At 31.6% G+C, this 27,630-nt stretch overlaps 2 protein-coding genes across 2 annotated transcripts in view; one reads left to right on the forward strand and one right to left on the reverse strand.

Moving 5' to 3' along the window:
- GluRS-m (putative glutamate--tRNA ligase, mitochondrial) overlaps window positions 1-26,727 on the reverse strand; it is a 76,805-nt gene extending 50,078 nt beyond the window's left edge. Inside the window, exons 1-4 of the mRNA XM_035369840.2 lie at window positions 26,225-26,727; window positions 14,847-14,957; window positions 8,611-8,658; window positions 4,814-4,984 (exon numbers count right to left, since the gene is read on the reverse strand). Coding sequence (XP_035225731.2) covers window positions 4,814-4,984; window positions 8,611-8,658; window positions 14,847-14,957; window positions 26,225-26,425 — 531 coding nt within the window. The 5' untranslated portion in view covers window positions 26,426-26,727. The remainder of the gene's footprint in view (window positions 1-4,813; window positions 4,985-8,610; window positions 8,659-14,846; window positions 14,958-26,224) is intronic.
- Window positions 26,728-26,813: 86 nt separating this feature from the next.
- The window catches only part of LOC118198218 (DNA excision repair protein ERCC-6-like), a 93,194-nt gene continuing 92,377 nt past the window's right edge, over window positions 26,814-27,630 (forward strand). Inside the window, exon 1 of the mRNA XM_085823851.1 lies at window positions 26,814-27,603. Within this exon, the coding sequence (XP_085679977.1) occupies window positions 27,170-27,603 (434 nt within the window). The 5' untranslated portion in view covers window positions 26,814-27,169. The remainder of the gene's footprint in view (window positions 27,604-27,630) is intronic.

A 27,630-nucleotide genomic window follows, 5' to 3' on the forward strand; every position in this document is an offset into this window, starting at 1 on the left:
ATGAGTTTTTCCAGGTTTATTGGAAAAGATTTTTGAAAACTTCAGCAGCATATCATGCAATTCTTGAATCTGTTGTTCATTTAGCTTATCACTTAAGGAGCTGTTTTCTTTAATGTCCTCAAAATCGAACAATGTTGGTTCAGAGTCAATTGTTGGGAAATTTTCCTCCATATCATCAATTTCAGATTGATCTTCTGTAATCATAAGGTTAACCGATTCTGCTCGACTATGATAAGGTTTTAGCATGTTAAAATGGTAGTCATTTTTTTTTTCGAAACTCACAACATAATTAGTTTCGAATCATTTCTTCTCAACCATCCCAGGACCTTTCCATTGAACTGCTAGTCTGTTTGGTTTATTCGTTGATACAACTAATACTAAATCTCCTTCAGAGAATTCTCTTTTGATAGCTTTACGATCGTACCACACTTTTCTTTTGGTTTGCATTTCCAGCATTTTATCTGTAGCCAGCTCTTTGCATCTTTTTAACCAATTTATTAATTGAAAAACATGTTCAACAACATTATTTCCTTCGTCTTCAGGATTCATCCATTGTTCATATAATAATGTTACAGGTGTTCTAAGATTTCGACCATATACTAATTCTGCAGGTGTAAATCCCGTACTCTCATGCGTTATTGTTCTTAAAGCAAATAGAGCTGCGGGAACTTGCTTCTCGCACTCAGGGGCTGCTTTGATACATAAAACTTTTAAAATTCGTTTGATTGTTCGGTGAAATCTTTCAACAGGGTTGCTCTGCGAATGGTGTACTGAGCTTCTAGTTACTTTTATTCCAAATTTTTCTACAAATTCAATGGCTAGTTTGCTCATAAGGTACCTTGATCAGTATGTATTTCTTTCGGGAAACCTATTCTACTAAATATTTGTAACATGGCTTCAATTACTGATGTTGTGCCAATATTAGGAACAGGTACAGCATCCAGATAGTTTGAAGCTACACAAATAGCTGTAATTAAGTATCTATTGCCATTTGGTGTTATTGGTAAAGGGCCGCATGCGTAAAAGTTAATTTTTGAAAATACTTCTGCAATAATTGGTACTAAAGTCAAAGGTCTTTGGCTTTATCATTAGATTTTCCCAGTCTTTGACATGGATCGCAAGTTTTAACATACTCTTCTATTTCTTTATAGCAATTAGGCCAGTAAAAGTATCTTGTTAATCTATCTTTAGTTTTGACAACGGCTAAATGTCCAGATGTACTATCATGACATAATGACTTTATTTGATCCCTATATTTTTCAGCAATAACAATTAATTCCCTTTCATTTCCATTTTTATCTATTTTCCTTTTCACCAACAATCCGTTTTCTTTTACTTTGAAATCATTTGTCTTGCTGGAATTTTCATTTTTAGTTTCGTTAAGCAATGACGCTAGATCTCTGCTTTGATGCTGAGATTCAATTAATTCCTTTGAATTAACATTAATCACTTTCTTAATTTCCTTGTCTTCCTCATCAGCTTGTGGTAAAATATCTTCTTCAGTTTCAATAAACGTCAGTTCTTCTAGTTTCTCTATTTCGGTTTCTCTATTTCGATCTTCTTCACAAGGTCTTTTTACTTGAGATTGTGTCAAAACTGCATTTATTTTTTCTAAATTTAAGAATGATTTATTTATTTTTGAAGAATTGGGCAGTTTTGTTACCCAATACATATCTGCCTGGATCATTTGTAACAACAGCTGCCTTTGTCTTTATATGACCAAGTTCGCAATTAATTTCAACTTCCGCTAACGGTAGACACACTAAATGGTCATTTAAAAGATATTGTACCCAGACATGTTCTCCAGTCATTTTTGTGTTATCTATGTATTTCTGAGAAGTAACATCAACAGTGGCTCCTGTGTCGCGAAGAATAGGCATTTCATATCCATTCACTAAACCGTTAATTGTATATGTCTCTAACAAATCATCATTCGAAGATACGCAATTTACCTTTTCATTTGGTTTAAGCGAGGACACTGAGGCTTAAAATGTTCGTATGATACACACTCGAAACAACGTGGTCGATATATTATGTCATATAAAAATTTTCTTGGTTTTTGTTTTGGAACTGTTTCCTTTGCTGATGATCTTTCTTGTATTTTGAATCATCCAATTTATCAGAATGCTTAAAATGAGGCGGATGCTCTATTCTTTTCACAAAATTATCATAACGCAATTTAAATGATCCTTTGTTAATTTTCTCAGTCTGATTGACAGAAAATTTTGGTTTTATTGTTTTTCTCACATCTTCAAAATCTTCAATTTTCTTAACCATTTCAGTAGGTGAAATGATGGTTGTCCATTGATCCATAAAATGTTCTTTGAAATCAGGAGAAGTACGCGTTTTTATTTGATCAACTAGCATGAGATCTTTCAGCTGTTCAAAAGTTTTAATGTTTAATCCGTTAAGCCATCCTCCTAAATAATGTTTTAATTAATAGTAGAAATCATACCAAGTACTTTCAGTAGATTTTTGGTGTTTATTAAATAGTTGTCGAAATTTTTCCGCAGTCAATTTAAATCGTTGTAACAGTAAAGTTTTAACATATTCATACTTTTTCGCGTCTTCTTCTGGTTCTCTAGCAATAAGCTGAACAATGTCAGGAGGCAGCAATGAAATAAGTTTAGCCATTTGATTTTCAGCAGGTATATTCATTATTTTAGCTTGACGCTCAAATAACACCAGAAATGAACTTATTTCATATTCTTTAGGGTTGAAACGCGGCATGACATCGTGAATTCTGATTTTTAAAGACTGCTCAGGTAACTGTGTAGTTTCTACCGGCTGTGCTGTTGCAGCGATTGCTTCCAGCTGAAGTTTCTGTAGCTCAAAGGCTCTAATTCGCTCTTTTCTTTCAAGCTCTTCTTTTCTTTCTGCTTTCGCGTTCTTCTCTTCTTTCTCTTTCTTCTCTTTTGCGTTCCTTTTCTCTTTCTCTTTCTTCTCTTTCGCATTCTTCTTTTCGTTCCCTTTCTTCTCTAATTGCAGCCAGTAGTTATCGAGTAAACTCCTCATCATAATCTGGACTTTCAGTAATCAGTTTATGCAACTGAGCAATCTTCAATTCAGGTTTCACGGTTAAACCTAACTCTTCTGCTAGTACTTTTAAATCCTGTTTTTTACTCCTAGCTAAGAATGACATGTTGACACAAGTTACCTTTATTAGGCTTCCTTTTGAAATTGAATCTAAAAGATCGTACTTGTACTAAAAATGTATAATTTCTGGCGAGACTTAATTTCTCAAATACGAAATTCACACTAACCAATTGGAGAGAATCATTTAAACAACTTTGCCAGGTTGGCACAAAATACTATAATACTATATCGGGTGACGTTTTAACTCACTATTCACAAGCCTCGTTAGCTATAACTATATAAACACCTTTGTCAGTTAGGCAATTACATACGTCAGTTTGACGATTTTCGTTATGTCAGTTTGACGTTATTACTTATTTTTCACGTGCCTGCTTGGCAACAAATTCAAAACTCAGCTAGCACTTCTTTTTTTTATAAACGCCGGGATGGCTTACACATATCAATTATCAACATAAAATTTCAATACAAATAAAAGTAAAGCATAAATAATAATTTTAAAATACTTCTTTACCACAAATATCAATTATAAATTTAAGCTGAATATTTTTAGTGTCAGTTATTTTAAACAAAATCTTACACGATAAACTATCATTCTGAAACAAAGTATTAAAATTCAATAAAATCTCTTTTAAGAAAACCAAAAGTTAATCTTATCTTCAGAGATCAGCAATATCCTATTTTTGACAGTTTTTGCTCGGACGCAAGTTACAGAAACACAGAAGATAACCTTTGAACGATCCGCTTCAAATCTGGCTTTAAAACAACAGACTTCTTACATCCATTTCTCCTTGAAATAAACAAACTTGGCAATTGGTATTAACAAACTTGTTCTAAAAAATTCAGTAAATTTCTGGGATTAGGAGACCAGCACCAAACTGGTATGTTACTCAGCAATCTTGAGAATACTAATCTTTTTAAAACAATATCTCACGTTACTGAGTAATGGTTTAATACAAATATGGCGTTGCCCCTTCAACAATAATTATATTTATTTATTAAATAACAAGATATTACAGTATGCACATAAGCATTGATTTCCACCTTTTCTAATACTGTCAAATAGTTTGTTGTGTAGAATGCTTTCTTTTTTCCTTGTAAGCATTGCATTAGGGCTGTGAAGTTTACCAGTTGATGTAAAAGAAAGCATTGCATTTCTTCAGATATACCAATTGCTGTGTGACTGGGGAAAAAAGCACAAGAAAAAAAAAGTGTTTTATTTCAGATGTTTCTTGCATTTTTAATTTTGTTAATTGGTTGCTATTTTACATAATTCTTAGTGTGACACCATTTTTGAAAATGGCTGCTGCCTTTCACAGCTTAGCAAAAAATTACATATGAACGGTTGGAAAACTTTTTGGGAGGAGAGTACAAAGTCAGAAAGTACCTTTTCTTTTAACAAACATATGACAGTTTTAAAATTCAGAAGAAATATATCAATGCTTGATTTTTGTCTTTAGTATAAAATAATTTAAACTACTTTTAAAACTGGCAATAATTTATTAACAGTTAAAAAATATTAACAACTTGTAAAGATAAGTTTCAAATATGACTCAAAGATAAAGTTCTAGGCAAAAATACATAAAGCAATTAAAATATGAAAGAACGGTCTATATAGAACATTTGGCTACATATCAATAAATAATTCAGCCCACAGCTTACTCAGAATTCAATTTTACATTATTTTCTACATGCAAACATGTACCTTTTACATTCTTACCTTGAATCGAATAGTGTATGGTCTGCTCTCTTGTAATAAATTATGAACTTCAGCAGTTGTTAAATGCCTACATTTATTGTCATATCCATAATTTACACGATTTCGCATAGCTTCTTTTTTTAAAATTTCCAGTCTTACTTCTGAACAAAAGCATCTATAAGCAGCCCCAGACTACAGAAAGGAAAAGAAAGTAAAAAAAAATATAACAAACTAAACCACTTCAAAGTACTTAATACATCTAAAATAGAATTATTAATTCTCAATTTTGCTAAATATTGTACAAAGTCCGAAATCTGGACATCCATTATCTGGAATGATCTAAAATCCGGACCTCAAAACCACCACCAACATTTTCTCGCAGGCTTTACCCATGCGCATTTGATTCCCCCCTTCACAAATAATAAAACATCTGGAGAGTCCCGATTCTTATTTCACTTTGACACTAAATAAAATACCTTGTTATTGCAGAAACAATCATTTTAGCATAAATCTGTCATAAATTAGTAATCTGGCTCTGTTGCTGCATATCTGCTTAGCACACATCCCAAACCGAAACATTCCACACAGATACATCGTTGATCTGACGCCAACCTGGTAAATCATTATTTATTATACTTTCCTTTCATCACCGCATGTTTATCAAAACATGACAAATTGAGTAATCACTCTAAACAATTTTTTATGTTGGTTATTGAATAATAAAGGAGTGCAGTAACCTTTTATGTTGACATTATGCTTAGTGATGATTACAGATTTAAGTTAAATGCGCTAAAAAATGTTGACGAGGAAAAATTTACCAAAAATTCCTTTCCATATGCTAAAAAAATAGATTTGGTTGATGATACTCATAGACCCAGAGATTACATTTAGGGCTATTTGAATTAAGAATAACTGATTTGTTATTCACATAAACCCAGAACCAGCGCCAGGGCTCATATGGCTGCATTGAGTCCCAGAATTTAGGACCCACAGAGACTGCATCAGGCGGTAAGATATCTAGTGCTGGCCCTGGGAATTTATTTATTCAGAACTCTGATGAGCCTTAAGCTTGTGCAAGAAATAGACATAAATATAATAAATAACTAAACTAATACAATTCAGGCTTAATTGTCTCATTGCACTATAGAAACAAGATAAAATTTATCGGAACAACTTGTCATTAGTCGCCAAACTCCATGATGCATAGCCAAATATGTATAGTGAAGGATAGCTAAATTTGATGATGATAGCCATTAATTTTAAAGGTTTTCGGATATCGCAAAACAAAGGTGAATTTTCCAATTAACGGATTTTGTAAAGAAATGTGGAGAAGCGGTAATAAATGAAGTTTTTCATTGTGATGACAATGCTTCTCAATCATCAATCAATTAATGAATGGCAAAGTCTGTAGTATGGTTCTAAATCTAGAAAATACCACTACCAATGGTGAAGAAAGTGGCTGAGAAGTTACTCAAAACGAGAAAATTTCAATTGACAAGTTAGTCGGAATTCTCGAAATAGCAGTTCCAGGACTTCAACTATGTAACTAAACAAGAGTTTATGTCTGTCTACAGAATTAAAGAGAAAGTATTAGTACAAAAAAACAAAGCAACTTTCATAACTTACATGGAAAGAAATGTTTAACAAGGTAAACAAGTAAAGCTTTTTATTGTAAATTTTGATACCCTTTAGATCATAAATACTTAAGTTATTTCATAAATCACGATTTCATATTTTTAATTTTACAATTTCTAAATGACATCTTAGTAGATTTAAACTGATGATCTAATATCCAGAAAAATTCGAAATCCGGAATCGCCAAAGTCTCGAGTCCAGATTTTGGACTTTGTACTGTATTACTTTAGATGATAAGAAGCTTTCTTTCCGTCATTAAGAAAAGCAGTTAAATAAAAGGGTAAGAAAATATAATTTAAATAAAATTTATAAATTTATTATTACAAACTTTGTGACACTAAAGTTTTGGATCTTTTTCATTATAGAACAACAAATGCCACTCAAAAATTTCAATAATAATGCCTATTATATTCTACGTAACTCTTCTGTTATCAGGACCGCATTCAGAAATGTATGCACGTGTGTATATATGTCTGTGTGTTCTCAATTTTGCAAAAGTCTGCAATAATAAATTTATAAATTTTATTTAAATTATATTTTCTTACTCTTTTATTTTACTCCTTTTTTTTTTTAAATAAGAAAAAGAAAACTTCTTATCAGCTAATGTTAAAGTAATATTTAGCAAAATTAAAATTATTCAGAAATGTATGCATCTGTGTATATGTCTGTGTGTTATACACATCCATACATCCATACTTCATGCATACATGTACACAATTATACATACATACATTTTCGAATCCAGTTCTAATAACAGAAGAGTATCCATTACTGCCATACGTGCATACAAAAATTTAAATCTCTTGCACTGTGAGAGACATGTCCAAGCTCTGAACTCACATAGTACGTATCATGTGTTTTAGATTCATAGAATAAAATAGTAAATGACATTCAGAACAACAAAGTTAACAATCCGTTCAATTAAATCTCATAGCATTCTGACACCATTTATGTGTATTTCAAATAAAATATTACATTTCAGACATTTATCACTGGTTCCATCACATCATTAACTTTATGAGATATAATAGAATCAGTGATACTTTGCTCCCACATCATATTTGCTAAAAAAAGCCCATGAAGGAAAACTGAAGGAAATCACATATGACATGCTGGGAGCAATGAGATTAAGACATGTATTTCTTGCATTATTTATTTATTTTTTTTTTTTTTAAGTAGAAAAATTTTAGTGGTCAAAATGGGCTAATGACAAAAGAGACAAAGATGAAAAATAGGCTAATGGCAATGCATGCTATTCTACCAAAGAAAACAATTAAACTTTTATAAAATACAAAAAAAAAAAGTACTTAAAAAGTATTCAATTATTCATCATTGTTACTACCACTTAAATTTATTTGCAGTGAAATATCTTTATACAATATCTACAAATTTATGTAAAACTTCCATGCCTTAATTATTAAGTCTTATAGAAAGCACTTCCAGAAAGATTACTGCTTGAAAACTTATGAGTTTTGTTCCAATTTATTTTGCTGTCTATTATAATCTTTAATGATTATTAAATTTTTAAAATCATTCTTATAGCATTATTATATGTTAGGAAAACGAACAGTAAATCATTATTATATAAATGAAGGCAATAAAGCTATCATAACTGGATCTAAATGGCTTTGATATTTAAATCGTTTAGTTTGGTTTATTGAGATTACGGCAAAGCACACTAGGGCTATCTGCCTAAGGGTAGGGATGCCTTCGTGGAGGACTTTCTAAGGGAAACTGGCTCGTATACATGTTACACATGAGGAAAACCAAGAAAACGCCCATGCAGCCAGCCCGTTCACGGGATTCGAACCTCGGACCGAACTACCAGAGTTCAGCGACTTTACCGCTCGGCCGCTGGTGGGCCTGATGTTCAAATGGTAAAATAATGTATGTACAATATTTGTTACTCTACAGAAAGAATTTTTACTTTTATATATATGTCAGATACAGCAGTTTATAATTTTAGTAAACTAGTTTATAATCTTCCATGCTAGTTTCTTTCACACACTACTCTTCTACAGCATCATTTCATTAATAAACATATTACTAAATAAAGAGAGGTTTATCTCAAAGAAGTTACATCTCTGTCAAAATATACTATAAAAAAAGAATTCAGAACACAGTTACAACATAGATAACTTAATTTGCAAAGAGCTTTAATTTTAAGAATATGCAATACCTACTTCTAGAAGGTAATCTGCTTTCTCTTTATAATGTAATAATCTCTGAGACTGAAAGTAAAGAACATAATTTTAAACAGAATCAGTAATAAATTTGTAAAACTATAAGAAATACCTAAATTCAATCATATAAAACTGCAATTAATGAAAACAATATATTTTTAAATGTTATTTTAGAATAAATTAAAAAAATATAAATTATAAATTAGCATAAATTAGAAACTTTTAATTCGATATGTTTACAGAATGTTATTTTATTAACACTTTTACTTCATTATTTAAAACAGTTAATTAATTCAGAACACATTACAATTTATAATTCATATTTACTTTTCATACTCTTTATTTTCTTGTATTTCTCAAATTTACACACAAAATGTTTTTAAATGTTGAAAGTTTTCTTACACATTCATTAATTTTTTTAGCTTTAACAATAATAAAAATCTGAATACTATATTTATTATTTCAATATAAATTTAAGTAAAGAGGAAAATATGTGTCTTTACTTAATAAGACTGGATTAATTGATTATGAGAAACAGTTCACTATGACTAGCCTCCCAAAGAAACCAATACTTTCATGGAACACTGTCTAAGGGAAACTGGTTTGATTTCATATTGCATGAGAAAATCATGAAAACATTTAAGCATCTATAGTCTATTCATTCGGATTTGAGACTGCATAGATCAGCAGTGCTCTACAGTCTTATTCACACAGCTACTGGCAGAACTTCCCTTTATTTTACATATTTGCATAACCTCTAATAAAGGACTTCTCAAGCTTTTTTTCATTAGCAGTAGCTTTTGATCACAGAATTTTTTCTGCAATCCTTTCACTAAAATAAGAATTGAATTTATTTAAGACTGCAATGGATTAATAAGATTTAAAAATAAACTGCATGCAAATAAATAATAAAATTACATTTGGTTTTGAGATTTTTTTTTAATAGTTAATTGTTAAATGAAGTACCCAATGTTATTTAAAAAACTCTAGTTACCTCATTGTTCAAAATAAATAAAATTTTAAAAGGTTTCTGCAGTTTGCTCCTAACAGATTTAAAACACCTATTTCAGTATTTCTTGTTGTAAGAAATATGAATTATTATGAGAGGAAATTATTTTTAATGAACATATTTACTTTTTAGTGATGAGCAGAAGTTTTGTGTGTGTGTAAATTTTAAGATAACATGATTTACTTTTAATATTACTTAAAAGAAATAAATAAGCATGTAAATTTCCAAAACTTTTGTATTTTTGACTAATTATATATTCAGTAATAATAAATAAAGTATCAAATTTTAACAATTTTTATAGCATTAGTGGTTACACATTAACAATTTGATGCAAATCTGCAACTCATAAATTAGTTAATAAGTAATAATTTTAATCTTATTAAATTATAATGATGATATTCCTTTAACACTTAGAGTATTAAAAAATACTAACGTGGGTTACAGCAGAGTACCCCTTGTATTATCGTGAAGTTGTTGTTTCATTTATTGCCAAGTTGGTGTTTCATTTACAGTAGCCTGAGTAGTTGAATGTTATGGAAACCCTATTATGACATAATCAGTTGCATGATTGCAATAAATTCGTAAAGGCTTGTGGTGTATGTTGGTTAGGAAGTATATTGCTTGTATTGTGGTTTAGATGGTAAAATGGCTGAATGTGGTAAGATTAATTTGAAGTTTATGTATGATTTGGAAAGAAAGAGGAAAAGAGCATTATTTGACTGGTGTGTAAATGAAGGCTTACTCACTAGCCATTATTAAGTGTCCTGTTTATAGGAAGGAAATGCGTATGGTTGAACGTCGGATGACAATGGCATTGCAGAGGATATTTTTTACTCTTATTTTGTGAATTTATGTGGTGATACCAGTATACAGATTCTAGTACAGATAATTTTAGGAAGTTTTAGGATGCTGTTAAGGAATTTTGTTTGACTGAAGACATGTTAATTCGTAAATAAGGTAAGAGGATATTTCCTTTGTGTAGTGCAAAGATGAATTTCCTTTTTTATGTTATTTCATTGTTTGATTTAAAATGTAGTTTATTGAGATTATATATATTTTTGTTGGCTGCTCCTTTGACTTTTTAAGTGAATATAGTTGTGTACATGGGAGTAAGGGAAGGGAATGCACAATCCCTAGTTTGTGCAATTCTCTGATGTTTTTTCAAGTGAAAATAGGCTGATGTGTACATGTATACCGAGTTTCTGCAATTCTTTTGTCTTGTTATTTTGGCTTTGTGTAGCGCCGATTTTTAACGCAAAAATCGCCCCTACACAAGCCAAAATAACAAGTCAAAGAATTGCACAAACTTGGTATCCATATACCACCAATTTTTGCCAAGGGGTATACCTGTCAATAAAATTTTACCCTAATGTAACTGTGCATTTTAATAAGCTCAATATGTACTCCTTTCCTTGTTTTGTTCTATCTCATAAGAGCCTAATTAATCATTTCTGAGGGTCGTTTTGTAACACTTTTGGGAAAAAAGAAAATTTAGAATATATGTGGCATATACAGAGTAAAAACAATTTGGTTAGAGTATATTTAAGGGTGCTCCTTGGATTATCACTAAGTCGTTTCATTTATTGCCAAGTTGTTTCATTTCTGGTAACCTAAGTAGTTAAATGCTATGGAAATGCTATTATGACGTAATTGATTGCATGATAGATGTGAATTTGAGTGATGGAAAAAGATTTGGAAGGAGTTGTTTGTGTTTTGGATGTTGGTTAGGAAGTATGTTGATTATTTTGTGGTTTACATGATAAAATGACTGAAAGTGGTAAGATTAATTTGAATTTTTGTACAATTTGGAATGAAAGGGAAAAAAAAAGCATTCATTGACTGGTGTGTAAATGAAAGATTACTTAGTAGCCATTCTAAGTGTCCTGTATGTAGGAAGGAAATGCATATGATCGAATGTCGGAGGTTACTGGCACTACGGAGGATATTTTCTACTCTTACTTTTGTGAATTTATGTGGAAATGCCAGTATACAGATTCTAGTTCAGATAATTTTAGGAAGTTTTTGGATATTGTTAAGGAATTTTGTTTGACTGAAGACAGCGAAATTCATAAATAAGGTTAAGTGGATATTTCATTTGTGTAGTGCCAAGATGAATTTCCTTTCTTATGTTATTTCATTGTTTTCTTTAAAATGTACGTTATTGAGATTATATATTTTTTGTTTGGCTCTAGTGTAAAATTGGCTACTCTTTTGACCTTTTTAAATGAAAATAGATTGTTGTGTACATGAGCAAAGTCAAGGGAGTGCGTAATGGCAAGTTTGTACAATGTGTACATGGATACTGTGTTTGTGCAATTCTTTGACTTGTTATTTTGGCTTTGACTCGTTATTTTGGCTTTTTTTTTTTTTATCGCGAAAATCGCTGCTATACAGAGCCAAAATAACAAGTCAAAGAGTTGCACAAACTCGGTGTCCATGTCAGTTTTCGCTGAGGAGCACTAAATACATTTTTACCAACAATTTGATTGTAAAATTGTTCCAGTCAATCTGATATGAAAATAACAGTTAAATTTCAATTTTAACGAGTAAACGTGCTTTTGAAGCTAGTAAAAAAACCAATTGGCAGTCCAACTGGCAATTGATGTACCTTTTATTTTTTAATTAGATTTTAATAATAAGAGCTTAATTCTGTTAAATAACAAAAGAGTGTGTAACTTTTTTAAGAGAAAAAATATTTGTATCATTTTTCCTGTTAATAATATGTATTTCAATGAATTCAACCTCTGAGAAGTCATAATCTTAATAAAACCTATTTAGTTAATATATTATACATATGTAAGAATTTTTAAATTTTATTATGCTTATACAATATGTATTTTTTATACATAATTATATTTTTACTTTTATTTATTTATTTTATTTTATTTTCATTTTCTATTTATTTTATTTTTTCCCCATGATTAACACAGTTAACAACAGTTTAATTATAAATTAACATTTCTAATTAGTTAAAGTCAATAATTAGAGTTAACATTTCCAATTATTAAACATTATTTTGGATATTTGAATGGATTCGCATATCTCACAGTCCAAGAAAATTAGCTTACGGCAAATATTTTCAATTCTACACTTATAAAATAGAATCAAATGGGAAAATATATTACCCTTAAAGATATATCCATTTTAAAAAGCTATTTTTATGTTGTATAAATTTATTTGTAATGTTGAAATGTATTGATATAAATATTGGGACATAATGCAAATAGACTTTTACTTTTCCTCCTATTATTAGTTCTAATGAATATTCATTCGAGTCGCTTTTAGAACAGTACTGCCACTTCTTACACAGGCTGCCTTTCTAAATATGTCTTGTCAGCCAGTGAAAGAGTGGAGAAAACATTTCTAAAGCCAGTTTCAAGGCTTTAGAAATTTTCAGATGCAAAAAGTTTATCTTTGGAGGAGGAAAGAAAAAGAAACAAAGAAAGCAAATATTTCAGTTTTATAGGATGATGAACTGGTTAAGTTCAGCTGTTAACTTTAGTTGAGAAACCCTCATAAAAGTATCGCCATCCCCATGAACCATGATATTGTTTTATGTTGTATGGTTCTAATTAACATTCTGATTATTTTATGAAATATAAGGTGAAATCAGTACTGTCTTAGTAGCTGTTTTATGTCTTTATTTTTCTTTCCCATGGAATATTTAATATTTTTGTATAATTTTAATTTTTATGTATTTTAGCTTTGAATAAATATACTAATATTTAGAATTAAAAATATTATTCATAATTTCATTAAAATATTAATGATGTTAAGTAATAATGTATATTTATTATTTATTATACTTCAGCACTAATCGTGAACCGATATTTCAAACATATAGGTAAGTAAATACTTTCCAGGAGGCCCTAAAAATTTTACCACCAGGGGCACCAAACTGGTTTAACACGCCTGTCATGAAGGTTATTTATTGTTCAGATTTGACATAATGAGTTGATGTTAGGCAGGAATCTCTTTAAGAAGATGAAGAAGCAATGATGAACAGCTCAGAGAGTTTGAACGAAGTTGTGCAATAGGGCTACGAGAAGATGAATTTTCTGTCTGTGATATTGCAGAAAGACTTAGCAGGAATGGATCTGCTGCACATGATTCTTGGTAGCAGTGGTCAAGGGAAGGTACTGGGTCAAGAAGACCGTGCTCCAGACAGCCATGTGGCACTGCTGAGAGGGAAGATCATGGTGTTCAGCAAATGGTTGTGGCAGATTGTACTGCACCTGCAGCAGAAATTCGAGATGTAGTTGACACCACACTGTCACAACAAACTGTTACAAATGGGTAACTTAAAGGACAGATCTGAGCCAGATGCCCTGTAGCATGCATTCCACTGACTCAAAACCATTGCTGTTTGTGATGTCAAGATAGAGCTCATTGGAGGACAGAGTGGAGATCAGTTGTGTTTTCTGATGAAAGTTGGTTCTGCCTTAGTGCCAGTGATAGCCATGTGTTGTTTAGAAGGAGGCCAAGTGAGTGCCTGCAACCAACCTGTCTGCAGCCTACACCTAGAATTATGGTCTAGGAAGCAATTTTGCATGACAGCTGGAGCACTCTCATTGTTTCCCACGTACCCTGACTGAAAATATGTACGCCAATCTGAACATTCAACCTGTTCTGCTGCCATTCCTTAACAGCATTCAAAGGGGTGTTTTTTCAGCAGGATAATAACTTAACATGCTTTAAAGAGTGTCGACATATTGCCTTGGCATGCTAGATCATCAGATTTTTTTTCCAATCAAGTACATGTGAACATAATTGCATGACAATGCCAACATCCACAACCATCATCAACTGCCCTGTATTGACTGCCCAAATGCAACTGATATGAAACTCCATCCCACAAACATCCGGTATCTGTATGACACAATGCATGTTTGCATAATTCTGGCAGGTTATACAGGTTATTAATGTACCAGCCTTTTACATTTGAAATGGCTTTTGTATTTGTATTAACCTGTAATCTTGAAAATTTAATTAATTAACTATGTTATCCAGACAAATGTATTGTTGAAATTTCATTACACTTTTTTTTTTTTTTTTTTTTTCACGTATCAGGATTTTTTCCGTCAGAGTATATATCAATGTTACTTTTAGGAACTTGAAATTTTTTAATACAATTTGAAGATTTTTACTCTCACAAAAGTACACGGTTATTTTATAATTCTCAGAATAATAAATTTTTCTCATGAAAATAATTAATGTGTAAACATACCTGTATATATGGCTCAAAAGGCCCTCCACATTCAGGGCTTTCATCTGGTACCAGTCCAGTCCAATTCAACATCGAGTATAAATTTTCTACTGAACCAGCTTTTACTCGTTTCTGAAAGTAAAAATAGTACACTGTAAAAATTTATAACATGAACACATATATCATTTTGATACCACTAATATACAAAAAATAATCAATAACTATCTCTGAAGTTGTTACATGCCAATTTACACTTTTAAAAGATATTTAAAGATAAAATAATAAAATACTTCAAGGTATAATTTTATTTACGTCAGGTGCAAATTAGCTAATTTATTAACAAACTGAAAGTCAATACCTACCTCAAAAAATGTCATAAATTTTAACACTAAATTTATATTAATAAATTTTTCACTATCATAAATTTTTACCTGATAAAGTGTCTATGTTTGGACACCTTTTTCACTGATTACATTTTAATGAAACCACATTTTATGAAATCAAACAAGTTTTTACAAAGAAAAAGCAAAAAGTTACTTATTAAATGCAAATTAAAGTTTTTTTCCCCAAATTATCAATACATATCGATAATTTAGGAAATAGTACCAATAAGCACCAAAAGTTGGCAAATAGCACTAAATTTCAAATACAAATTTAATTATGAAATAAGGATTATGTGATATATTAAAAAAAAACAATTTTTCATAAAATTCTTCAGTATTTTTTTTTTTTTTTTTCCAGCTGTGTTTAGCCCATGAACACAGTGAACTGTTTTTGCTTAAAAAAACAAAGAACTGCACAACTCTAGCATTTGTACACCTGCTATCTCTGCATCTCATCACTGCTGCGTCTAGTGATTTTGCAGCAAAATACTGCAAGCAGTTTCTTTCACTGCTGAAAAACTGCACAAGTGCATAATTTTAAAATTGTGCTTAAGGCAAAAAATATCACAATTTATCTATAAAAACAGTTGGAGCTAAAATAAAACAAAAAGAATACATACACAGCTCAACTGAAGAGTTATTATGAGCAGAGTTGCCTGAAGAATGGATATGCATATGGCTGTTAGAGTTTGGTACATAGTGAAAATTTGGCGACTTTCAACTAAAGTGGTTGCAAGAATATATAAGTACCCCCTTTTTATTCCCATCAGAAATGAAGACTTGCAAAGTCATTTTTCTTTTGAGTTTAATTTCATGAGGTGGTTATCTATATTTAACATTCCTTTGCGAAGAATATTTATTTATTTATTAAAACCCATGATAATCACTCTTGTTCATTTCTTAGGAAATCCTAAGTCATAAAAATCTACTGCAGTAAAAAAAGAAAAAAATTGGTTGTGCAAAGCGATGGCTATTAAGATAATTATCAACAAGAAAGAAATCAAACCAAAATAACTGGTAACACATGGTACTAAGTAAACATGACAAAATAAAAACAAACCACAAGTAGCTTTAACAGAGAAGTAACAAATACAGTAACATGCTTACTATAAATCTCTCTAAATAGCATCATTTCAAAATTAATCTTTGTCATGATTTTTTTTAATATAATGACATAGTACGTACATAACACTTCAGCCAATAATTATAAAATTTTCACACTGAAATGTCATTTCTGAGTTTTAACTAAACCTTCATTCTAGCATATGCACATTCTTTTCTTATTGGCTGTTGTGCTAGTACATTGCTGCTTCTTTTGATTCCATCAAAATTAATTGTTGCAAAAAGACACATACGGACTTATGAATGGGTACACAGATAACATCTGCATCAAAAACACTATTTTGACATTAAAAGAAAATGTTCATCTGGATATGATAAATCATTACCATCTTGAAAACACTAAGACCCGTAATTATACATCTATGCCATCTTTTACCACTGAAAACAATTTTTATTAAACACACATATACAGATATTTTTACTTTCACTATTTGTACTCTGTACCTTGTATTTTTTGTAAATTTGGACAGTTTAAATAATGTATGAAAGTAAAAATAATCCCTTTAATTATAGCTGTATTTGTGCATAATTACAATTTATTTTAGTGACTAAATAAGTCTTTATAACTTGGTGACTAACTTAGATTTAATATCTTCCTATACATACACATAAAAACTCTTTCTAGAATTGCACAAATGATACAAATAAAAATTTCATTGCAAAAGAAATAAAAGCAATATCATATATTAGAAATTACAAAACAAGAAAGATAAAAGTGAACTGTTTAAAATGAGGTAAGTTTAGAGGTCACAAATATCAGTGAGAAAAATAGATCATATACACAAATAAAACTGCCCTTCGGCATCTATCAAATATTCACTACAGACATTCCCTATTTTATGAGCTTACGCAGAGAGCAACGAAGAGTTTTCAACTTTACACCGAGTTTGGGATAAGCGTCGACCAATCAGAGCGAAGCTAAAACGAAGCAGCTTTCTTTAGACGATTTCACTGTCACATAGAAGGCAACATTTTTTTAAATATGGAGCACATAATATCTGAATGAATTGTAATCGTATCCGAACAAAACAGTGAGTTGATCTCGCAAGAAATCTATGATGACGGCATGCATTTTTTAATGAATTTTCTCAATAAATTGAAAAATATGGATGAAACTCGTAAAGCGAAAGTTAAGCTCAGGATCATGCATGCTGTATATGATCCTGTATATGACTGATCCCATCCATTATTTTTCATTTTATTATGAAAATTCTTTAAAAAATGCATGCTTGCAAAAATTTTATTTTTTCTGTGTATATTATTATTAATACTTCCTTTCTGTTTATTATTTTTGTACAAATCATTACTATCATTTTCTTCCTGTTTAATTATTTTTGTATTTAAAAATAAATTTATTGAAAAAGCTGGAAATATTGTATTGTAATTTGCTTCAAATGCTGATTTGCTTTCCAACAAACTTCATGAATTAATTTTATTAAAACATCAAATTTTTATCAAGAATCTACTGGTTTTTTTTTTTTTTTTAACAGTAAAAATATTACTTAAAAAAACATTGGTTAATCTTTGGATTATGGTAACTTAAAACTTTTTGGCGAAAATTTGGCGACCAACCCTGCTACAGCAACCTGCTAGTTTTTGTTTGGACGCCATTTTGTTTTCACGAAGTAAAGGCATGTTTTTTTTTTTTTTTTTTACAACAATTTTTACAACATTCTGCTAGCCGAATTACGCTTATGCTATAACTTTTATGGAACAAAAGTGCTTAATCATGATGATTAGGTGCGAAATTGGGAGAAAGTGCAGAATCGCAAACTGCTTGCCGCGTGTTTAAGAATTGCACATACACAGCATCCATGTACACGTCGACCTATTTTCATGTAAAAAAACATCCCAGAATTGCACAAAAATGGCATTGCGCACACTCTTGACTTTATCCATGTACACTGCTAAAGTCCTAGCTAGTAACCTTTACAGCCTTACCAAAATGTCGCCAAACTACCTGTTACCATATACCAAAGATTAGCCAAAATATTATTTTCACTTATTTATGAATAGTCACAATAGTCAATTCAATGGTGTAAGCTTTGTATAAGTAATAAAAGATTAATCTTTTAAGAAAATGCTCTTATGAATTCCAAGAAGGAAAAAATATAGTGAAATGTCCTTAAAACAACAGTCTAGATCTAGACAGTTTTTTTTTTCTCCTGTTGATGTTCTGTTCTGTTTTTAATTACATTCTCCATGAAAGGAATTTACTTTTAATGAAACTGAATAGCACACATAATTCATAACATGGACTCTAATTTAATGAATAGTATTTGTTATTATTATCCACTCTTTACTACTATCATTTGAATGGAATTTTGATCATTAAATTCATGTTATTTCTCTGGTATAAATCCTGGATATGGTATGAATGTTTATAATTTTGTTGTATTTGAAGACTTGGGTACCTAAAATTTGTCCACGTGAAATTACTTTTGATATTGGTCGTAAATAGAAATGACAGCATATGTTGAAATTAAACTCTTTTTGGTGCTTTAATATGCATGTCTGCCAGTGAGTGAAGAATTGTCATAATCTGTCAGCAAATGAAAAATCATTAAAAGTAATTACTTCTGACAACAGATGTGGATGAAACTTACATCTATGACATCTCACAGCACAACAGAGTTTAATTTTAATTTGAATTATTCATATGATGTAAACATACCAGTTTGCAGAATTATCCACAAAAATTCCTCAAAGTTAATATTTACTATGCACTGTAGTCTTTCGAACGTAAACCCCTTTTTCTTTTCAGAAAAAGCATATGAAATTCAGGGGTGCGGCTTATACATGCAAATTATTAGAAATAGATGTATACAAACAGCTGGCAACACAGCAAAATGTATTTAATGATTGAGCATAAAATACATTGTTGGGTGAACGTTTCATAGTATTCTACTAGTTGTGGTTGCTGGTCATGCTGATCAGTTGTGGGATACTAGTACTAGTGATAATTGATACTGGTAGTGCAGCCAACTACTGTAGTGATCGACAGTGACAGTGAATAAGGAGTAGCACAGAAATATGTTCCTTTTGATAGAAAATTTTAAAAAAATTAATGTATGGTAAGTAGTGTTTTCCGCTTAACTTCTTTCCCACCTGCAAAATGGAAAAATATTATATACAGGCTATCTGTCGCCTATCCTCAAAACATTTTTTTTTAATTAGGCATATTTAGAATATCGTATTTCTCCTAAGAGAAATTATATATAAAAATTGAAGGTTTTATATATATAAATATGCATGTGCATGTTTATAGAATAGAGAGTACCACAGTACAATGCAGAAATATTCCATACTGCTTTGCACAGAAATATGTGTCAACCAAGTATTGGTCCAAAAAAATATCTCTACAACATTTCTTTCTTTTTCTTTTTTTACTTTCTTCCGTTGCATCTTGGCTTGTAAGAAGGGCAGATAAAAGAGCATTCTGTTGAACCAGTAAAACTTGGTGGTCAGCTGAAAAAGGCCATGACACAAAATAACAAAAACAAACAGAGAGAGCGTGAGAAATCAGTCCAGCTGGAAAACAGCGCGCAAAAGGTGTAGACACATCTACGCATGCGCAAATTTAGCTTCACTCATGGGCCACAGCTTAGACCCCCGTCTTTCAGGTGTTAGCGGAACTCCCATATTTTATGCCGCCGTCTGAACGCAGCTTAAGAGTCCTGTGCATCTCTCTTCTCATTGCAACTTCTCAAAACAACTTTTAAATCAATTTTATGTCTAACTACACTGCCTTCCATAAGTTAAGGAACAGCATGTTTTTCAAAGCTCACCATTACAAAAATGGTAACGTTTAAATTTACAGTTCATATGCATGACAGTAACAAAGTTTAAGAAAATATATGCAAAACCAATAGCTAACACTTTTATTTTATAGAAATGAATACTTATATAGGAGTTGGGGAGAAAATGAAAAAACTGTAATTTTTATTCACGAGTGTTGATCTTCAGTTTTTATTACAGTTTCCTGGACAATATCCAGGAGAGTCTATCAATGTCCAGGACAAGTTGTTCACCCGATTTGTTAAAGTGATAAATTGCACAGATGGAAATGGAGATGTCACAAGCTGATGCTGCTTGACGTCTCAATGTCTCCCGTACTGTGGTCCACCAGTTATGGAATCAATTTGGAACTGAGAATTCTGAGTCTAGAATATATGTTCTTGGCAGACCTAGAGTTACAAACACCTGTGGGAGACCTTTATTTAGCTCTTTTGGCCCAAAGAAAGAGTAACATTACAATCCCTCAACTCGTGGCAGATCATTTAGTAGCAGCAGGAACAAGAATCTCAGCTACTACAGTGCATAGATGCCTGCACAATACAGGTCTGTATGCCAGACGACCAGTTGTATGTGTCTGCTTGACCTGTAGAGGTGTGCATTTATGTTGGGATAGAGAACAAGTGACATGTTCTCTAGCTCAAGACCAGTCAACAATGGGTGTCTATTCTCTTTACAGACGAGTCCAGGTTCTCATTGGAGAGTGATTCAGGTCGTCAGCTGATCTGGAGGGAACAACGCATCAGATACAACCAATCCCACATTGTGAAACGATACAGTTACAGAGCTGGTGGAATAATGGTTTGGGATGGGATCTCTCTCAGTGACCACACTGACCTGGATGTGTTCCATGGAGGAACTTTGACCAGTGTGAGATATTAAGATATCAAGACAAGATTCTTTATCAATGTGTCTGCCCATATGCCGCTGCTATTGGTCTTGGATTTCTTAAGATGGATGACAATGTGCGACCACACCAAGCTCGGATTGCTGAAGAATATCCTCACGGTCACGGTAGGGAGTGAATGGAATGGCCAGCTCAAGCCCGCCCTGAATCCGATACAGCATCTTTGGGAATACTTTGGAAGACAGGTTGCTGTTTTAAGCCCTCCTCCAAGGTTGCTAGATGAGTTTCAACAAGGACAATTCTGTGTCTGGTTATTGCTTTCCATTTCAATGACCAAAAACTTATTTGGCAGCATGGAACTTTGCGGCTGCCAATGTATTGCAACTTGGGGTGGACACACTCCTTATTAGAGCCTATTTTTGTGATATTACCACCCCATTTTTCCTCAAAAAATTGTGATGTACTAGAACTGTTTAGTGAACATGTCCTGTAAATTTCTTGTTTCTATGTTGCTTCATTCTCAAATTAGACACAAAAACATGCTGTTCCTTAACTTTTGAAAGGCAGTGTATATAGAGCATGTGAGTGGAATTTGATCTTGTGAGAATGAACCTTGACATGGTGACATAAAGTATCTGAAACCTGGTGAGTACTGTTATTGACAGCAGTCACAAATATGAGCACCTGTATATGTGCTTCAGATAGAATACAATCAAATACAGAAGATAAAAATGGTACCTGAAGTACTTCATGTGTGTTCTCATTTTATAAGCCATTCTTCATTTACATTTCTTAGACTCCATTCTGTTAGATAAGTCTACATATGATGGCACAGTTATAACTTACTGTCTGATTCATCTCCTTTGTTTTAGTACCTATTCATTTGTAAAAAGAATTTTTTTTTTTATTTCTGTTATCCCTTGAAACAATATAGGTACTGCTTCATTGTCTTTTAGGGATTATGCTAATATATCTGAATCCTTTACTTTCATTTGTAGAGAAAATACAAAAAGAATAGTGTGTAGTATATTCTGCAGCACTTATGCATTAGTGTAACTACCTTAGCAGAAGCTGCCAAAATTTCATTCTGCTTCAAAATATCGCAACCATGCACATAACAATTCTTTAGACAATCATGTTAATAATAAATCTTCAGTTTAAACAATGAATACTGCTATTTCTGTAGACATTTCTTTTTTTTTTTTTTTTTTTCTTGTATTCCAAGTTTCAGTGGTTTCAATAGACAGATAGTGATATCTTTTTTGGTTTCTAAACTCAATTTTAAAATGTACAATCACTGGGATTTACTTGCTATGAAAGAAACTACAGTAAAATTTCTGCAAAAAATATTGAGTTCAGCCACAAAGTCACTAAAGGGAACAATTGCTTTGAATCTATTTTTAAAATGATCACCATAAAATTTTCAAGTACTCTTGCGTTATCCGTCCATCCCTCCCGCAAATTCGCCAATTATTTGCCAACCTGACATGAGAAAAACAGTAACCATCTTAAAAAATGGTGTACATAAAACAGTAAAGAATAATCAAAATTAGAAATGCAAGAAACATCTATGAAACAGTAAAATTACATAAATAGTAATGAAACAGTAAAAATTACATAAAACAACTCTACTCTTATATACACCATAAGATCACCAAATGTGGCGATATGTGTTCTGTGCTGGTTTTTGGCACAATTGCATGCTGTGTGATGGTTTTGGGGACAATTTTGTTTGTATGGCAACCCTTTTGATGTTGAAACTTAACTCTTTTGCTGCAGTGGTTTAACTGCTCGTTGGTTTGTGTCGTGCATGTTTTGAAATGGCCTATGTTGCAATAAGAGACGTGGTGGCAAGATTTCAGTCACGTATTTTAGATCATGTGCAAAGTAAGTTTAGTATTAAAAGGCACGATGTTGGAGTTGTTAACGAGTCTTTTGTTCACGGGTGTGTTTATAAAGATCACAGTGTATTTTTGGAATTTCTGCGGGAGTCAGGACTTTTAAAACGGAGTTTGGCATGTCCGAAATGTGGAGCTGATATGAGAACTCGGACGAAGAATGGTGTTTCTGATAGACTTGTGTGGGTTTGCAGTCAAATGGTAGCTGTTAACGTATGTGGCTGCCAGCAGAGTTTAAAATCTGGATCGTGGTTTTCATGTAGTAAGTTAACTTTGGAGGAAGTTTTTATTGTTACTTTATGATAAGTGCATTTTATTTTATTGTTTTTATTTTGTAGAATGTTATGTTCATTGTTTTTTTTACTATGAATTTCTGTTGTTATTGTTGTTTTCTGAAGTTTTTGTAATTTATTTTAGTTTATTTTGTTGATTTGTGCATAATGCCTAGATTGTGCAATTCATAGATTTTTTTTTAAAGTTTAAACAGAATGCTGCGTACATGGTATCCTTTGAAATTTATTGTTGTTATGTTAATTTATTAAAGCAAGGTGTGCACAGTTCTTAGATTCCTTCGCTGCCTATATTGTGCAATTCGTAGTTTTCTTTTTTTTAAAAGTTAAAACATTTTGCTGTGTACATGGATCCTTATCAAATATTTTTGGTTAGAAACTTTGTGTTTCTGCTATCTAAATCTTTTGTTTTTGTTTCGGATTTTTAGCTTAAATTTTGCGCAAAAACCACATTTTTTGAGATATTTTAGGCTTAAAGTTTGAAATGTAGACAAAACATTTAGATAGTAATATAGCACCATAGAGTTTCTAGCAAAATTATTTGACGAGAAATTTGTCGCCAAGTGAGGGCATATATAAGAGTAGTTCCCATAAAATATATACAGTCAAAAGTCGTTAATTCAGACACCCATAATCCGGACCTCAAAGCTACAAACTTTTTGCGCATTCGCGTAAGACCTTTACGGCTGCGAATATGCTTGTGCGCGTGCACAAAATACGTTTACGAGTGCGCATTTAATGTCTAACGGACGGTATAAGCTCAGCTAAAATTATCTAATTATCTATTTCAGTTAATGTTGCAGATTGCGTTGTTCCTTAATCTTTGAATTGAATCTGGCTTATTATTTTTTGCTGACCGTTAGAGCAATTTTATAAAAGTAAGCTTGAACTTTTGATTATGTCAAATAGAATTTCTGATATATACTTATTAATACGTAAAGGATCTACAAAGCGAAGGTATGTTTCGAAATTCATTAAACAAAAAGTGGAATTGCTGCAAAAAAATTGATAAAGGCATATCCTTTGTTTATCTAAACTTTTTTTTATCTTTAATGCCGTGGCACGCAATGAATTGGAAGTTGATCTGTCAGCACAAGTCTTATCTTCAGGGCAGATGTTTTTATTTTATTTGGCTTATAATTCCTTACTAAATGTAGTATTTCATCTCGATGTACTCCATCTTTGATATGATTTAAATCAAATTCCTCGCCATTATAATTCGCTTCCGATAGCGAAGAAAGCGACAGAGATTATTGAAAACGAAAAAATTTCGATTGACAAATTAGTCGGAAGACACAGCAATTATAGGACTTCAACAGCGGAACTTTGTAACTGAACAAGAAATTATGTCTGTTTATAGAATTAAAGAAAATGTATTATCACATAAAAAACGAAGCAACTTAAACAACTTACATTGAAAGAAATGTTTAATAAAGTAAACAAATAAATATTAAGCTTTATTTTTGTAAATTTTGATACCCTTTAGATTATAATTGTTCTTTATTTCATAAATTACGGTTTCATATTTTTAATTTTATAATTTCTGCATGCCATCTTACCAGATTTAAACTGATGATCTATACTCCAGAAAAATCGATAATCCGGAATCACCGAAGTCCCGACGAGTCCGGATTAACGACTTTTGACTGTATCCATAACAAAACACTCAGAACTTCATAAAACAATAACAAACTAAAGAAGACAGCAACCATAATAAAACATTTAATTTTGCATTTTCTCAATAGTCTGTCTAGGTGCACAGCAGTCTGTTTTAACTGTCTAGGTGCACAGCAGTCTCTTAAGAAAAAAAATCAGAGACTTGCAGAATTCTTGGCATCACGGAGTAAACTGGCACTGCTCTTTGGGTATACAAACTGTTTTGCCTTTAAAAAGTTAGAGAATTATACATATTATCTTCATGGAATGCACATTCCTACACTCTCTACTAGTAGGCAAAATACTAGTTATACTCCATGCTAGTGCTTTCTACTATATTTCTGAAAAAATGTTTTCTTTTTCATTAGAAGATATACAGTGGCATTATGATTCATAACAAGGGGAGAAAAATCTACACGTCAATCACAACAAACAGAACTCTTGAATTTCAAAGCTGCATGACTACTTGAAACAGACAACAGCATTACTCACTGCCATAATGCAAGTACAACCATCTTGGACTTAGCTTTCTGCATGTCTTTTGCATAATGTGCATTATTTAAAAACATTACGTACCTCTTAACTCATTTCAGAATTTTGGTGCAAAGATTGTGATCAATGACAAGTTTATGGAATTCTCTGATTTTTCTTTTTAACGAAAACAGATTGCTGTGAACATAGAAAAATTGAAAAGCATACATTCTATCCTATCTGGTTCATTTGCATTTCTGCAGCTGAGGACGGTGGTTCGGTAAAACCGTCGAAACTAGTCCTGTGAAAATTTTAAAATATAATGCTGATTTTTGTTGTTTACTTCTGAATAAGCATACATGTCTTGATTGGAAAAAGAAAAGTCTAAATAAATAGGCAACTCTGAATAAATAAATAGGCAACTCATTACTGAAATAAATGCAAAGGTACCTAAATAAATGTTTCTCCAATGAGTCACTAACAAGTTTCAAACGTTTCTTTAATGTGTCACTGAGAAGTTTCCTAAATGTTCTCCAAAGTTAGTGATGAGTTCATGACTTTTCAGTGGGAATGTAGATGATGAGAAAGCACTCAATACTAATTAAAATGCAAAAAGACATATGTATTTACATGCATGTAAGCAACAAATAGATTTTGGATTATAAATCTTCAATAAAAGAGTAGCCAAACTGTGCCAATGCAGTTGCACCAATAGATGAGTATCTACTCTGAATTATTTTATTAGGATATATAACATAATATACGTTATATTATCTTACTTAACGTTGGTAATGTTGTATTGTGCATTATTAAGGAATTAAAACTCTATAACCTAAAAACACGTATCTGAAAATATCGAAAAAGCATCTTTCAATATTAAACTGTGTTCATCTTCACATGCCTAATTTTAAAGAAAGTATTACGATTCTGTACATACCTGATCCGTATCTTCTATTCTCAATATAAATTTTCCTTCATTTTTACGTGCAAATAAGTAATTATAAAATGCTGTTCTTAAACCACCTAAGTGCAGAAAACCAGTAGGGCTCGGCGCAAATCGTACTCGAACATTAGAATGTACACATCCATAACATCGTACAAAGACGCAAGTGAAAATTTTTGGCACATGCATCAACATTCTCAATTAATTCAGTGAAACTAAATATTGTACCGCTTAGTTAAATAAGAAAATTAAAAAATTGCAGACTATCTTTTTTAATTCCACAAAATCTACTCAACGAAATTGGACATGGAACACATAGCAAATTATTACTTTTTAAAATACCCTTAATTCCGCTTAATCTCAGCATTTCCACTCATTGGAATACAAGAAATGCGCATAGTACGGAAAGTTTTCGTTTTCAACTTTCGCAGACAATGTGTTGCCAGTTCGTATACATAAATTTTATTGCTAACAGCAAAATTTTGGAAAGGTGAATCCTGCTAAGCTTGATTTTCGCGGCAGAAAGACTTAGCGGGTGCAAAACATAATATATGTGTACTGTCTAAATCGGATAACTAGACACTTCTTCAGACGTTCAAACACGATATCAAGATAGTTTTAGTATTTGTGCGAAGTTCCGAATCATTTATAAATTTAGCGTAAAACTTATTTGAAATATTTATTATTATATTCTTGTGCCTAAAGTCATTGAAATACCACTGCTATATTTTTATTAATTGGATATTCATATCATTGATGCTTGGTTAAAATATTAATGGTTAAAGGTAAAAGAATACAGTGTTTTAAGTCCATGTTTAAAGGTATTAGAATACAGTGTTTCAAGTCAGCTGATTTCTTATAAAAGAACATGTGAAGTTCTATGGCATTTGTTTGCTCTGGATTGTCTTAAAATTGTGAAGTTTTGATCTACTAACAGGTATGGAGTGTGCACAAGAAATGGATGAAGATATAGATAGTGATGTGTCAAACATAATTCCTTTAAGAGACGAATTACAGAAATGTAGTGATATTTTAGCAGAAGAAGGTACATTTACTAATGAATTTTTTCATTCTGGCTCGAACATTACTCATGTTGATCAGGTCAATATTAGCTTACCAAGCTTTAGTAAAACTGATGTTAACTTACCAAGTTCCAGTAAAACTGATAATTTTAAGATCTACGAAGAAGATATACCTTTTATACCAAAAGAACAAGAGGACGAATTGCTGGGTCTAGGTGTATCTATGTATGATCAAACTGAATTTGAAAATGAAGTTATTGGGCAAGTGGACAAAGCTTTGAAAGCTCAAGTAGAACAGAAAAGAAAGACTGATTTACAGAGAGAGTTAAAGACAGTTGCAGAAGATATCCGGTAGGATATTTTCAGTTTTAATTATTA

This window comes from Stegodyphus dumicola, chromosome 9 (genome assembly GCF_044657685.1).
Source record: "Stegodyphus dumicola isolate Sdum_Otavi_A_Nest chromosome 9, ASM4465768v1".
NCBI lineage: Eukaryota > Metazoa > Arthropoda > Arachnida > Araneae > Eresidae > Stegodyphus > Stegodyphus dumicola.